At 44.6% G+C, this 16165-nt stretch overlaps 1 protein-coding gene across 1 annotated transcript in view; it reads left to right on the plus strand.

Moving 5' to 3' along the window:
* The first annotated feature begins 12668 nt into the window (after positions 1-12668).
* bnip3 (BCL2 interacting protein 3) overlaps positions 12669-16165 on the plus strand; it is a 54757-nt gene continuing 51260 nt past the window's right edge. The window contains exon 1 of the mRNA XM_059947662.1: positions 12669-12905. Coding sequence (XP_059803645.1) covers positions 12866-12905 — 40 coding nt within the window. The 5' untranslated portion in view covers positions 12669-12865. The remainder of the gene's footprint in view (positions 12906-16165) is intronic.

A 16165-nucleotide genomic window follows, 5' to 3' on the forward strand; every position in this document is an offset into this window, starting at 1 on the left:
TTTGTCATCTTAATTGACTAGCCAACAGATTAAATTGTTTGGCCTTTATTTCTGAGCTTTTCTTGTTAGCTGGGGATAGATCTAAACTAACTGCTTACAGACAGTATTTCTAGGTAATTTTCCTCAATAACTTTGCTGTCTTCGGTTCTGGCAGAACATGAAAAGTTACTACGGCCGCGCCATCTAGTGGCATTTAATGGTCATTCAGTGTAATTACAGAGAATCTGCTACGTCTCCCAGATGGTGTTACTTTCCAATTTAGTTTGTGAATTTTATTGTCAATACTCCCACTGCCGTGAAATGACAGCCATAAAATGTTCAGAAAACTAAACAGGTAGTACTTTAACCTGTACACCAAATACTTAGTGTAGGAACAAAGAAATTATAACCAGGCATTGACTCCATTAAGATTGAATCTATCTTTATTCCTACATGCTAAATGACCTGTTGTGGCGACCTATTTCCTGGCACATCCGAACCGACTCACAATTAGATAGCCTACGGGGGTTTGCGAGCACAGAGCTTTGGAGCCTCTGCGCCACGGGGGGCAGGTTGAGGGAGGCTTAAAAGTGAGGCTGAAGATTTCGAATAAAGTTTTTTCCTTCGACTGCAGTTACCGACTCCGTGTCGTAATTTTAGCGCTGCGTGTAGCACACCGCTACACTGTAAAGTTTTCCCTTTAAATGTTTTAATTTATCAGTATTTTTCTTTTACTCCTAATAAAGTTGTTTGATTGTAGTATTGCTATCAGAAACTGCCATTGCTTTGCAAACCTGTGAAGTTAATGTTTGACACAGTAATACATCTATACATCTACAATATACTCACCTCATTGTACAGAAGTGCTGTAGACAGCATCCTAACAAGATGCACCACTGCATGGCATGGAAACTGCACTGTGGCGGACAGGAAGACTCAAACGAGTATTCAAAACTGTCCAATGCATCACTGGCAGCAGCTCCCCCCTATCAAGGACATGCTGTGTATACAGAAAGGTGTCGGAAAAGGGCCAGTAACATCACAAAGGATCCCACCCACCCTGCTCAAGGGCTGTTTGTCTCACTTCCATTAGGGAGGAGGCCACGTAGCATCCACGCCTGAACCACCAAACTCAAAAACAGCTGCTTTTCCCAAGCAGTAAGACTGATCGAACCGGGGTGGACCCTGGTCACTTCTCAGGTTGGAGTTGGAATGTTGCATCACCAGCCTCTCAAAACACTTTAATACTATGTATGTAAATGATACTGGACGATAGTCATTGAGGCAGGTGACCACTTTCTTTCAGCTGGATTGAGGCAGACTTACTGTCAAGGACTCCTTCATTTCATTTTTGCAATATTTATTGTTCATTTATTTATTACTATTACTTCTTTTGTATTTTCACAGTTTCTTGCCTTTTGCACACTGATTGAACATCCAAGTTGATGCATTCTTTCACTGATGGTTATTATTCTATTATGGATTTATTGAGTATGCCTGCAAAAAATGAATCTCACTGCTTTATCATTTCCTGTTCGTCACTTTATATACATACACTCCCCTGCCTAGCAACACTTTGTCATACAACCAATCATGTATATAAGCTACCTTGCATATTTTTGTTTATTGTGATTTTTATTATTATTGTGCTCTTTATAATAGTTTATTTTTGCTGCATCAGATCCAGAGTAACAATTATTTTGTACTCTTTCACACTTGCATTCTGGAAATGACTTTAAATGGTCATGAATCTTGATTAGAGTTTCAAATGAACACCGTGATTACCAAGCATAATTTGACATCCCCTGAATACAAGTCGTGTTTCCGAGCAGAAAGTGTTAATTTGCTTGTGAATGTGTCCATGGAATGCAGAGACTGTTAAATGAAGCGAAGTCCAATGTTTCCCCCGGGTGTTCCCAAACATTTTTTTATGCCATGGAGCTTTACCGTTAACTAAGGGGTCAGTGGACCCCTGCGTATACGACTTCTTCATTCGTACTGGCAGCTGCTCGGACTAAAAAATAACATAGTTAACTAAGTATACTAATCAATTACAATCAAGCAATTAACAACAGAAAGTTGTGGAAATACTCAATCGGTTTGGTAGCACATGTAAACTAAAATAAAGTGTTTACATTGTCAGCTGAGACTGTTTCATTAGACATACCATACATTTTTTTGGACATCCTCTCTGTGACAGCATAGGTTTTTTCCGGGTGCTCTGGTTTCATGCCACATTCCGAAGACGTACGAGTTAGGGTTAGTAAATTAGTGCCAGGAGCATGGTGACATTTGTGGGCTGCTCCCAGCACAGCTCGTACTGTTTTGGACTCTGACACAAACAATGCATTTCATTGTACGTTCTGATGTTTCAATGTACCCATGACAAATAAAGCTAATCTTTAATCTTCCTTATCTTTATGTCATGTTTTAGATTACTCATGTACGTCAATTGTTTTTGTTTGAAAGAAAACTACTTTTTATTTCAACGATTTATTACCATTTTCTTTTAATGTTTCCCTGGGGAGTTAATTACATAAATTGACAGTGCACTCACTAAAAAAATCCTGTTTTAATTGGTTTTGAAAATACATTGCTCATTCATATCTCCAATGTTCTAGACATGGTGAAATAATGTCATGGTCTACATTATTAGGTTTCTTGCAAATTCTCTTGACATCCAGTGAAGCTAAGCTCAATTAACATAACTTCTCTTCATTATCTGGTTCCTTTAATAGTTAAATCTTTAAGCTATTATCATAATTCAAATTTCTTCTGTATCATTTGTAAAGGTAACATTCCTTTTTGATTTCTGCAACTAGAACTAAATTGATTACTTCACCATGATCATTCCATAGGTTCTACTAAATCTACAATACATTCTTTGAAGATGAAAAATGCTGACCCTACAAAATTTTGGATATGTAAAACCCATTCCCCTTCTACTCTGAAGATTAAAGAAATCCTTGAACTAAAGGGATATCATAACTCTTAACTGTCTGAGTTTCCAAGATGACTGGATACCTCAATACTGATGAAGGTAGAAATTGATGTTTCTATATCCATTAATCCAGAGGACAATATTTACTTTAAAGTAAAAAGTATTATTTACTTTAAATCACTGTAGTCTGCGATTCACAGTTTGGAGATCAATTGGTGCTTTGCTGTGCCTACTCAGACAGCCTTGATGCGAAGAAACTTCGAGAAGGGGTGCGAATGGATGTTTGACTCCATTTCACTGATTAAAGCCATTAATTGGCAACTAAAACTTAGAGGAAGATTGAGACATTGAGCCGTATGTGGAATGCGAGCTGGATTTCTGCGCTGACTGAAATCCTTCTGATCGCTGCTGAGAGGAGTCTGTGAGCAGATTTTCAGTGTGTAGCTTGCAGTGGCTTCTTTTTACCAGCTGGCCAACACCTTATTTTGAATTTGCATCCAGTTTCAGATTCTTCCCAAAGAGGAAATATTCATCCTGAATCTTCCTCTTCAAGACCCACTCATGATTTTGTATGTTTGGATCAAGTACCCTCAAGTATGATCAAAACTCAAGCTAGTCAGTCCATCATTTTCTCATGGAGTAATCTGTCCATTCCACATCTTAATCTTGTAAACCCTCTCTGATATTTTCCACCGCAGTTCTGTCCTCCCCAAAGAAAGATCAATACTCAATATAGTACCCTTGACATGGTCTCACCAAAAGCTTTTTGACCTGCAGAGATCTTTCCCTACTTTTGTATTCAAGACCCAGAGCAGTAAGTGATAATATTTTGTTTGCTGGACCTGAATAATGGCCAGTAACAAGTCATGCACTGGACACCCAGCTTGCTTTGCATCTCTGAGCTCTGCTTTCACCACTTTTAATTTTAACTTTATCTGTCTAATGGACAACTTGACATTTTCGAATGCATACAATATTAGCCACTTACTTTGAGAACAAAGTGTGCTGATTCTATGTCAGAGTAAATCAGAGAATCATGAGGTGTTTACTCATTCCACTGGGTGAGTCACCAAGACCTCAAAATTGCTAACCCTTGACAGCAAAGCTACTGCATGAAAAAAGGCATTCTTCCTCTGGTTTGGTCTTTGAAAAGAATGTGCACCCATTGACATGGCTACCTCTTGTATGTTATGGTGGTGGTAGTGATGTCAAAGTCTCCACTCCCAACCTGTGGTAGCAGAACAATATTCACTCCTGCCACTGTTAGGCTGAGGTATTTACTGCTGTCAAGGTCAAGTTCAGTTTAAACATTGAAGTCACCATCACAATGAGATTTAATTAAGGGAGTAAGTTTAACTAGAGAGAGGTGGTCAGTTTCTGGTGGAAAGAAGACTTCAAGATCTCTTCAAGTGTCATGTCCTTAACGTGCTTAATCTCTGTGCAATCTATCCAGTACAGCCTTGTACTATGATGGAAAATAACTGGTTCTTTGAGTCTCAACAGTAGAGGCCTGGACACACACAGTTTTAATAATAAGGAATTTATTTACAAGGGGAAGTCGGGTCAACACAAGCAACTACAATACACAGGAAGTGGCGTGGGGACAGGGTACGCTTACACAAACAAAGAACAAGGGAAAAGCACTATGACAGCTATTCCCCTTGACCTTGGATAGCTGCGACTCCCTTACCAGGACAAACGATAGACCTTCCCAAACATAAATCAATGCACTTACCTTCAATGTGGTGGTCTGTAAGAGAGGGCTAGCCAAGGCCAAGTCTCACCTTTTAAAGCATGGGGCTGGGAGAGATGATCCAATTAAGGTGACCAATAATTTCGGTGTGCATTGATTAGTTGGGAGGGACAAAATGTTGATTGGCGTGTGATGTCTCCTCCGACCAGCCAGGTGGCAGAGCATCTCTGGATACACCTTGCCACATCATTTCCATTTTTCATTTGCTCATACCACATAAGCTATGATATTAATAGAACCACAGTACATCTAACCTCAAAGTAGACTGGGAGTATCAAATAAGGCAATGTCATTATCCTTAAACTTTTTCAATCTTTTTATTGCAGTGATGGATAACTTCATTCACCACTACTCTGAACTGATTTCATAACCTATTGACTCACTTTCAAGGACTCTTTACAGCTCACCTTTTCATTATTACTTTAGTTTGGCACAGTTTGTCTTCTTTTGCACATTGATTGTTTGGCAGTTTTTGTCTGTTTATGTGACTTTTAAAAATTCTGTTGTGTTTCTTTTTTCCTTGCAAATGCCTGTAAGGACATAAATCTTACGGCAATTTATGGTAACATATACACGCTTTGATAATAAATTAACTTTGAACTTCGTACACACGTTCCTTTTGTAAAGGAACGATCTGTTCAGCCAGTGTTGTGCCCAGTCCAGCATAAACGTGAACCCAATCTCAGAGGACAAATCTATATGGGAGGCTAGGCCTTACTTCCAAAAGATATTCAGCCTCTGTTGTGCAGATGCATCACCCGTTAACATGGAAAGTTCATAACGAGATCCTGAAAGACAAATACCTATCAAGCTTGTGATCCATTACACATCAGTAATTCAATCTTCTGTATGCTTCTGAGCCATTACCTATCCACGGTAGGCAACTTAACATACAAACAAGATAAGCAATTCAACATCAGCATCCTATCCTAGCATTGCGGAGCCAACTGCACTAAAAATGTAGCTGATGCCATTCACACCAGATTGCTGATACTGGCACTTTATTCTGAGTTCTTTCAACAGATTGCTAGTAGTATAGAGGGAAGAATGTAAGAGTGATTTTCATGTTGTCTTGAACGTGTTAAACATCATCATTGACCTATTGGAATCCCCAGCCGATGACAACTTAAATGTAGAAAGAGCATTCTGGCTGACAGTGATGACATGGAAGCCCAGTGTGATCTGTCGAAGGAGTACCCAAGTTATCCACCAAATGCCCAGCCAAATATCACCTGTAGTGTTCTTCTCTAGTAGTATCCCTGAATTGCTTTCATCCAGGACACATGTTGAAGTAAGTCAACTGCAAGAGGCTACTTAAGAAGAATGCCAGAAAATTAAATTAGGTAGCTTGCAAATAGTAAGTCTATTTGGTTATAAAATTAAAGCTAGACCTGGCCATGGTCTTTTGGAAACTTATCAAAGCCTAGAATTTAGTTTGATTACCAAAGGAATTCTAACCTGAATCTGACAGGTAAAAGGGACCTGCTATGTTAGGTAATTAGTCTCTATCACATATTGCATCGCATACTGTATGCCGTGAGCTGAGGATATCTAGTCAGTGAGGATAATATAAAAAGCCAGAAATTCTAAATTTCAAGCACGTAAAACATTATAACTTCCTGCTTTACAGATAATACTTCTTTAAATTGTTCATTGAATCTTAATCGAAGTATTTCTATGTTACAAATTGTGGTATATTGCAATACACTGAAGCACTCCCAAAAACAATATTTTTTTACCTGAAGACTGATGCTCTTTAGTACGGGAGACAATGTGTGCCTTGTGGGTGATGGTGTGTGGTCTGCAGAACATATCTGTGTGTTCTTCGTTAATCTTATGAGCAACTGAAAACTGATTATTGTACCCAACACTGCTTGTTGGTTGTATTTGACCAACCATGTTCTATGAATGTCTATTGCGTCAGTATGTTGCCTTACCCTTTCCCTGCTATGGACTTCATCCTACCAATCTATCCTCAGAGAAAGTTAAATGAAAAGAGGAGATTAACTGCAATAATGTTTTAAATCATCAATGGGCCAACTAATGCTTATATCTCTATAGTTACTATTGCAATAACTTAACAACAGTGCTGCAAATATATCTGATGATGGAAAACTGATAGCCATAGATGGCAGTCATAGACCTTTGGATTATCGGTAAGCCATAGAAAGAAATTGAAATAGTGCTACATTGAGTTTAGGAGAAATGTGAAAGGAGTTGTACTGTGGGATAGGTGTCTGAAACAACTATTATATCAACAGCAGATTTCCAATATCAATAGCAGATTTCCAAAATCTATGTTTGCTCCAGATTTGAAATGTGGTTGAAAACCTTATTATTGTTAGTGTTGAACTAAAGTGAGAATTCACATGAAAGTAAGATGCTGTTGAAATTGGACAATTGCAAGTTTTCAGGCATCATTTATGAAGAACAGAACAGGGTTAATGTTTCATGCAGATGAGGTGGGGGAAACGCTAGAAATAAACAGGTATTTCACATGCAGAGGAAGTTGGGTATGGAGGGTGGGGTTGGGCTAAGAATGATGGGAGAGAAAACAAAAGGAAAATCAGTGGTTGATGAGAATGGTCAAATGACAAACATTATGAGACTGGGATAATATTGGATTAAAAGGTCATTCTAGGGAAGGTACACATGGGGAAAGAAGAAATAAAATATTGGGAATACTATTTATTTGAAGTCCAATGGCTGTAGATCTGTTTGGAGGGTAAGATGCTGCTTACATTGAGCCTTGTTAAAACAGTGCATGATGCCAGTGAAAAGAGAACAGAGTGGGAATTAGATGGAGAATTAAACTGATGGAAGAGTGAAAGTGTGTCTCAAATCTGTGTTTATTTGGAGACAACTTCATGTGCAGCAAATCACTACTTCATCTAGAAAGAATGTCTGAGTCCCTGGATAATGGGTAGGGGAGGTGAGGTAAAAACCTGGGCATTTGGACATATGTAGGTGAATGCAAAGGTGCCTTAGGAAAAGAAATAGGTATTAGTAGGAAAAAAACGAGTGAATCAGATTGTCTTGGATGCCTGAAGTGGAAGAGTGGGACAATACATTTTGTGATGGTATTTCTTTGTAGGTTTCAGAAATCTCAAGGCTTAGTATATTGGTTGCAGAGTCTGGTAGGATGGGAGGCTATTAAGCATTCATAAATCATTGACAGTTTACTTTTTCTCTTGTTTGTAATATGTACTGATGATATAGTGGACTGTGAAAATAATTGTCTAAGATTACAACTCAATAAAGATCAACTGAGAGTAACAGCGAATGGAAGAGGGTATTTTAACTTGGACGCATACCAAATAATTGACTTTGGGGAGTTATGTCAGGGCAGGACCAACACAATGAATGGCTGGTTCTGAGGAGTGTTGCTGAGCACAGTGACCATGGGGTACTAGTTCCCTGTAAGTGAGGACACAGGGAGACAGGGTAGTGAGGAAGGTGTATGGCATACTTGTCATCATTAGCTGAGGTACTGAGTACAAGAGTTGGGACATTATGCTACTGTGGTACAGACAGTTGATTAAGATACACTTGGAGTATTGTGTGCACATCTGGTCACCACACTATAAGGAAGGACACGATTAAGCAAGAAAGGGTACAAAAGAGATTCACAATGATGTTACCTGGACTAGAGGGCTTGAGCTATATCCAGACAGATTAGGTAGCTATGTCTTTTTTATCCCCCTGGAGTGCAGGAGGCTGAGAGGTGGCGTTACAGAGTTAAGAGGCATGCACAGAGCAGATAGCTAGTTTCTATTTCCCATGATAATAGTGACTAAAATTAGAGGTGAGAGAGATCTGAGAGATAATTTTTTTCACATAAACAGTAGTTTGTATCTAGAATGATCTGCAGAGGAATGGTGGAGGCAGGAACAGGAACAACATTTGAGAGGCATCTTCACATACCTGATGATTAGGTCATAGAAGGATATGGAAGTAATGCTGGCAAGTGGAATTAGCATAGGTTTTGCATGCAGGTTAGCTTAGGTGTAATAGGCTGATTGGCCTATTTCTATTCTGTACAACTCTGATTCTTCACATCTCAAATTAAGTTCTTCTCCACTTCCAACTTTTCCATTGGTCTGCTATATTCCTTCTACTAAAATTATTACTTTTGATGTTATGGCAATAATCATCCTAACTTTAATGATACAAATGAGAGAAGCACATTCAAACTGGAGTATGCTAGGTGAAACAGTGAGGCGAAATCTGCAAATAACTGTCATTTCAGACTCGCAGCTAAGTCTTGGTGCTCTATCAGTGCTTTCAAGGACCCTTTGTCTCATTCTCTATTTATTGCTTGCTTATTTATTATTGTTAGTTCTTTTTTATTTCTTTTTGTATTTGCTCAGTTTGTTGTCTTTTGCGGACTGATTGTCTTCCCTGTTGGCGTGGTCTTTCATTGATTCTATTATGGTTATTGGATTTATTTTGGAAGGACAAATCAAGGCAGGACATACACAGTAAATGGTAGGGAACTGAAGAATGCAGAGGAACAAATGGATCAGGGAGTTCAGATACATAATTCCATGAGAGTGGCGTCACAGGTAGATAGGGTTGCAAAGAAAACTTCTGGCATCCTGGCATTCATAAATCAAAGTATTGAGTATAGGAGTTGGGATGTTATGGTGAGGTTGTATAAGACATTGGTGAGGCCAAATATGGAGTATTGTGTACAGTTCTGGTCACCTAACTGTAGGAAGGATATCAGTGAGATTGAAAGAGTGCAGAGAAGATTTACTAGGATGTTGCTGGGTCTTCAGGAGTTGAGTCACAGTGAAAGAGTGAACAGGTTAGGACTTTATTCCTTAAAGCGTAGAAGAATGAGGGGGGATTTGATAGAAGTTTACAAAATTATGAGGGTTATAGGCAGAGTAAATGCGAGTAGGCTCTTTCCACTTAAATTAGGGGAGATAAATACGAGAGGACATGGCTTTAGGGTGAAAGAGGAAAGGTTTAGGGGGAACGTTAGGGGAAACTTCTTCACAGAGTAGTGGGAGTGTGGAACCAGCTGCCATCTGATGTGGTAAATGTGGGCTCACTCTTAAGTTTTAAGAATAAATTGGATAGATATATGGATAGGAGAGGTCTGGGGGGTTATAGACTGGGTGCAGGTCAATGGGACTAGAGGAATAAAGATTCGGCACAGACTAGAAGGGCCGAAGGGCTTGTTTTCTGTGCTGTGGTGTTCTATGGACTCCAGATTGGGAACCCGTTTGTGAAAAAGTTGTCCCTCCGATGCCTTCTAAATCTTACCCTTCTCACCTTTCTAAAACTAGAGCATACTTTGAAGCATACTCTTATCCTGAGGAAAAGACTTTAACCATTCATTCTACCTATACCTCGCGGGATTTTATAGTCTCCTCTCATCTTCCTTCACTCCAGGGAAAGCACAGTCCCGGTAACACCTCGTCAATCCCTTCCGGCACCCTTGCCAGCTCAATGACATCCTCCCTATAATTAGACGACGAGAACTGCACACACCGTCCGATCCATGCGGTCCATGCCTGGGACGAGGAAAGCTCAAGCAGCACATGACACCAGATTTAGATTAGTTTAGTGCCAGATACAAGGTGCGATGAATTCATTGCCAGTGTGAAGCTCCGAGGAAGCAGTATGCATGATAAAAATACAACAAACACAGTGTCGAGAGCAAAGCAACAAAATTGTTCGAATATTATCGTGTAATTTGATGTAGCGCAAAATGCAATGCTGAAGTGACACATTCAACAAATCCGCCACAGCTTCACACTCCAATATAAGAAAGCGACTGGTCCCGCCCCCTCGTCTGTCATTGGCTTCTTCCGCTCTGGCCCCGCCCCCGATGGGGTCATGGCCCCGCCTCCTGGGCCCGTCGCCCTGCATGGGAGTCAGCCCTCAATCATTAGCCCCGCCCCCGCTCTGTCAGCGGCCCCGCCCCCGATGGTGGTCAGTGGCCCCGCCTCCGGGGCCCGTCGCCCTGCATTAGCCCCGCCCCCGCTCCGGGTCAGCGGCCCCGCCCCCGATGGTGGTCAGTGGCCCCGCCTCCGGGCCCCGTCGCCCTGCATTAGCCCCGCCCCCGCTCCGGGTCAGCGGCCCCGCCCCCGATGGTCAGTGGCCCCGCCTCCTGGGCCCGTCGCCCTGCATTAGCCCCGCCCCCGCTCTGTCAGCGGCCCCGCCCCCGATGGTGGTCAGTGGCCCCGCCTCCTGGGCCCGTCGCCCTGCATTAGCCCCACCCCCGCTCTGTCAGCGGCCCCGCCCCCGATGGTGGTCAGTGGCCCCGCCTCCTGGGCCCGTCGCCCTGCATTAGCCCCGCCCCCGCTCCGGGTCAGCGGCCCCGCCCCCAATGGTGGTCAGTGGCCCCGCCTCCGGGCCCCGTCGCCCTGCATTAGCCCCGCCCCCGCTCCGGGTCAGCGGCCCCGCCCCCGATGGTGGTCAGTGGCCCCGCCTCCTGTGCCCGTCGCCCTGCATTAGCCCCGCCCCCGCTCCGGGTCAGCGGCCCCGCCCCCAATGGTGGTCAGTGGCCCCGCCTCCGGGCCCCGTCGCCCTGCATTAGCCCCGCCCCCGCTCCGGGTCAGCGGCCCCGCCCCCGATGGTGGTCAGTGGCCCCGCCTCCTGGGCCCGTCGCCCTGCATTAGCCCCGCCCCCGCTCCGGGTCAGCGGCCCCGCCCCCGATGGTCAGTGGCCCCGCCTCCTGGGCCCGTCGCCCTGCATTAGCCCCGCCCCCGCTCTGTCAGCGGCCCCGCCCCCGATGGTGGTCAGTGGCCCCGCCTCCTGGGCCCGTCGCCCTGCATTAGCCCCACCCCCGCTCTGTCAGCGGCCCCGCCCCCGATGGTGGTCAGTGGCCCCGCCTCCTGGGCCCGTCGCCCTGCATTAGCCCCGCCCCCGCTCCGGGTCAGCGGCCCCGCCCCCGATGGTGGTCAGTGACCCCGCCTCCTGGGCCCGTCGCCCTGCATTAGCCCCGCCCCCGCTCTGTCAGCGGCCCCGCCCCCGGTGGTCAGTGGCCCCGCCTCCTGTGCCCGTCGCCCTGCATTAGCCCCGCCCCCGCTCTGTCAGCGGCCCCGCCCCCGATGGTGGTCAGTGGCCCCGCCTCCTGGGCCCGTCGCCCTGCATTAGCCCCGCCCCCGCTCCGGGTCAGCGGCCCCGCCCCCGATGGTGGTCAGTGGCCCCGCCTCCTGGGCCCGTCGCCCTGCATTAGCCCCGCCCCCGCTCTGTCAGCGGCCCCGCCCCCGATGGTGGTCAGTGGCCCCGCCTCCTGGGCCCGTCGCCCTGCATTAGCCCCGCCCCCGCTCTGTCAGCGGCCCCGCCCCCGATGGTGGTCAGTGGCCCCGCCTCCTGGGCCCGTCGCCCTGCATTAGCCCCGCCCCCGCTCTGTCAGCGGCCCCGCCCCCGATGGTGGTCAGTGGCCCCGCCTCCTGGGCCCGTCGCCCTGCATTAGCCCCGCCCCCGCTCTGTCAGCGGCCCCGCCCCCGATGGTGGTCAGTGGCCCCGCCTCCTGGGCCCGTCGCCCTGCATTAGCCCCGCCCCCGCTCTGTCAGCGGCCCCGCCCCCGATGGTGGTCAGTGGCCCCGCCTCCTGGGCCCGTCGCCCTGCATTAGCCCCGCCCCCGCCCCGCTCTGCGGCCCCGCCCCCGATGGTGGTCAGTGGCCCCGCCTCCTGGGCCCGTCGCCCTGCATTAGCCCCGCCCCCGCTCTGTCAGCGGCCCCGCCCCCGATGGTGGTCAGTGGCCCCGCCTCCTGGGCCCGTCGCCCTGCATTAGCCCCGCCCCCGCTCTGTCAGCGGCCCCGCCCCCGATGGTGGTCAGTGGCCCCGCCTCCTGGGCCCGTCGCCCTGCATTAGCCCCGCCCCCGCTCTGTCAGCGGCCCCGCCCCCGATGGTGGTCAGTGGCCCCGCCTCCTGGGCCCGTCGCCCTGCATTAGCCCCGCCCCCGCCCCGCTCTGCGGCCCCGCCCCCGATGGTGGTCAGTGGCCCCGCCTCCTGGGCCCGTCGCCCTGCATTAGCCCCGCCCCCGATTCGTTGATAAGACGGGGAGCGTCGGAGCGGAGGTCGGTCGAATGTGAGTGCTGGTGCCGCGGGGCAGAAGTCGGGCCCAGCTCAGGGTCGGGACGAGGCCGGAGTTCGGAGTCCGAGCAGCGGAACCGCAGCCAAGGTGGTGGCCGGGAGGGTCGAGCTTTCCTGCAGCAGCGACACTCATTATGAGCGATCGGCAGAGCAACCAAGATGAGGGCCTGCAGGGTAGGTGCAACCGCAACCGGACTCGGCCCGGGGCTGTCGGTGGAGGTTGATCTGAGATCTGGCAGGTGACAGGGGTCGATGAGATGAGGAGTGAGCCTGGGAGAGGGTGTAGATCGTGGGAAGGTGAAGGTGTCGCATCAACTCCGCGCATCTCGCTGCGGTCTCTCCCTGCACTCACAAACGGCCCAGCACTTTAATTATTGACTCTTGAGGCCCCAGTGTCGTCCAGTCTGTGTTTCTCTGGGTTTATCGAGCTCCTTGAATGGGCTTCTGTAACTCATTTAATCGGTGGACGATTTTGAGTCCTGGATGTTCTGACCAGTGGGTTTGAAGATTAAAATGCAAGTCTTTAATGAATGTATTACCTGTCATATTCTTTGAAAGTGAATTGCAGTCAATGTACTTTTAGCGCGCAATCACTGTAATCCGGGAAACATGAAACATTACGCGGCCACATAATGAAATAATGATTTATTTTCACTGAAGTATGATGTAAATATAGTACAGCAAAATAGCACTGGTACTTTAAAATGTTTTTATGGGATCTCTTGCATCTGTCTGGGAGAGAAGATGAATCTGAGAACATGGACTGAAATAAATAGCTTACTTTAACAGATCGGTAGGATGCGAACCTATTGCCTTTGTGCTCAGAGGCAAGAGGCGTAAAAATTGATGCTTTCTTAAGATGGTAAGGTAGATAGCGGATGATATGCCATCCTGTTTTGTGATACTGATTGCCAGAACTCAGTTTTGTTAATTACCTTTTATAATTACATTTTAATCAGTACTTTATTGAAGACTTGTGCCAATTGTTTATTTTTAGCATTCTGGAATTGAAAGGACTCCTAAGTAAAATCATTTGTTGGAAATACAACACATCCAATCCTAGAGTTTAGAGTTGATAATTATTATTGGTTATAACTTGGATAGACGTTCTTCTCTGATTGCTGAAATGAAGACATTTATAGGAATCTAGTAGTATATCTTTATGCTCTTTCTCGATTAAATCTGGAATTTGATTGCAGCAAGACTTTCAAACCTCGTGTGTCCAGTTTGGTGTTTGATTTTAATTCTTGCTCTGATATCTTGCTTGGAAATTAAACAGTTCTGTTAAACGAGGAGTGTTTGCAACGGGAGGAACAAATGATGTCACTTCAAGTGCAGTTGGTTAACAGATCTTTTATTAGCACTTTGAGCTCATTGGGCTTAATGTTTATAATCACAGATAGAAACAACTTGTTCAGAGTACTTGCCATCTAAGGCAGTATCTGTTGAGGTTAAAGCAGGATTTAATGTTTTTCTTCATGGACAATTAATGATCCAAAATGCTAAATGTTTATTTCTTCAGAGGTACCACCTAACCTGTTGAGTGTTCATGTCATTTTTATGATTTTTATTCCGGATAATTCAGCATCCACAGTAATTTGCTTTCATCATAAAATCTTAACTGGAGAAAGAAGTTCAAAGATCATTTTAATATCAGAGGATGTATACAGTAGTACCTCCTGCAATTCTTAGTCATCACAGACCCCCAAAAAAGAACCCCATAAAGAATGATAGAGACATTGAAGCTCTCCTGCCCTCCTCGTGTTAGGATAAAAAATTTGTTGGCATAAGAACTTCTGTGTATTTCATAGTTTATACTAGTGATGGTTATAATATGGAAAAAGTCACTTTGGCTTGGAAGTTAGGGTATTGAGTAGAGTCAGAGTTCCCCTGCATTTTTGTCAGGGGAAAAGAAAAGCATTTAGAGAATGTCTGTATTTTTGTGACAAAATACTTGAGGGGAGTGTGCTCCAAATATGTTCTCCCTTGAGACTTTGAGAATCAATGCCAATTTTCTTTATAGAGGTGAAACTTTTTTTTAATTTATCCAGTTGGCAGTTAGTTTATAACATTGTACATTTTAATGATATTTTTCATTGTATGTGGTCATGTCTGGCAAGGCCAGCATTTATTTTTCATCCCTAAACGTTCCATGGACTTGGGTCAATTCAGAATGATTGCTATAGCAGGCCAGGCCAGGCCAGACCAGACCAGATGTATTTCTGTGAAAGGTCACTAATGAACCAGATTTGTGATGACTGCCTGGTAGTGCTGCTGTCATCATTACCACTTAACCAGCTTTTTATCCCAGATTATTTAAAACTTTCTGCTGCTGTTGTTGTTTTCAACCTTGTGTTTCCCAGAGCCTTGGTCTGTCTCCTCAGGTTACTCTTCAGCAACATAACCACTATGCCACCTGATTCCATTGACACTAGCAGCTTAATTTTAAGGGGAATCTTTATATTTTTTAATGAAACGTGCAACTACGAAAATGATTACCAGAATATTCAATGAAGTCTCTAAGTCTGCATATTGAATGTAGTTAGCCCTTTCAGTAATTATATATTGGAGTGTTAATATAAACTCTCAGTTGTAAAAATTCATCAGTTCATCATGGGTGCTAGCCTCCATAGTAGTAGTCTCCATCTTCAAGGAGTGGTGGCTCAAAAAGGTGGTGCCCATCATTAAGGAAGCCCATGCCTTTTTTATCAGGATGCAAGTACAGAAGCCTGGAGGCAACACACTTAGTGATTCAGAAACAGCTTCTTCCCTTCTGCCATCTGATTTCTAAATAGACTTTGAAACTGTGAACACTACCTCACTACTTTTTTAAATTTCTGTTTTGGCACTACTTATTTAACTATTTAGTATACATATGCTATACTGCTATTTGTAGTTTTTTTTCTGTATTTGTGAAGTATTGTATTGTATTGCTGCTAAATTAACAAATTTAACTTCATATGCTGGTAATATTAATCCTGATTCTGGGTGTATTCAGAGGACTGGAATATGGATTAGAGTGGATAACCTGTTGAACACCCCATATCAACATGTCTGGTCACATTTGATGGAAAGAATTCAATCTTTACTCTGGAGCAGATATGATGGGCTACTTGGAAGAAGTGCAGTTAGGGAAAGCATTAAATGACAGCTGTTTTATTTTACATCTTAGGTTTGTGTGCATTAAGTTAATGATTAAGCTGTATTTGTGAAGCATTATTAAAAGGTCTAGGAAGGAACAGATGTCTAAAGTTTTGTTGTTCAAATGAAAATACATTATAACTTCTTTTGCTGGGACTACCTTTTTATATTTTAGAGTAATTCTATTGGTGTGTGTTCACATGGGAGATTTTATTCCAAATAAGTTGCTGGACTGTGATAGTTGACTCTGCTATAAACTCTGGCTAGTGCATTAAAATAGACTATTTGAATTT

This window comes from Hypanus sabinus, chromosome 22 (assembly GCF_030144855.1).
Source record: "Hypanus sabinus isolate sHypSab1 chromosome 22, sHypSab1.hap1, whole genome shotgun sequence".
NCBI classification, from domain to species: Eukaryota; Metazoa; Chordata; class Chondrichthyes; order Myliobatiformes; family Dasyatidae; genus Hypanus; species Hypanus sabinus.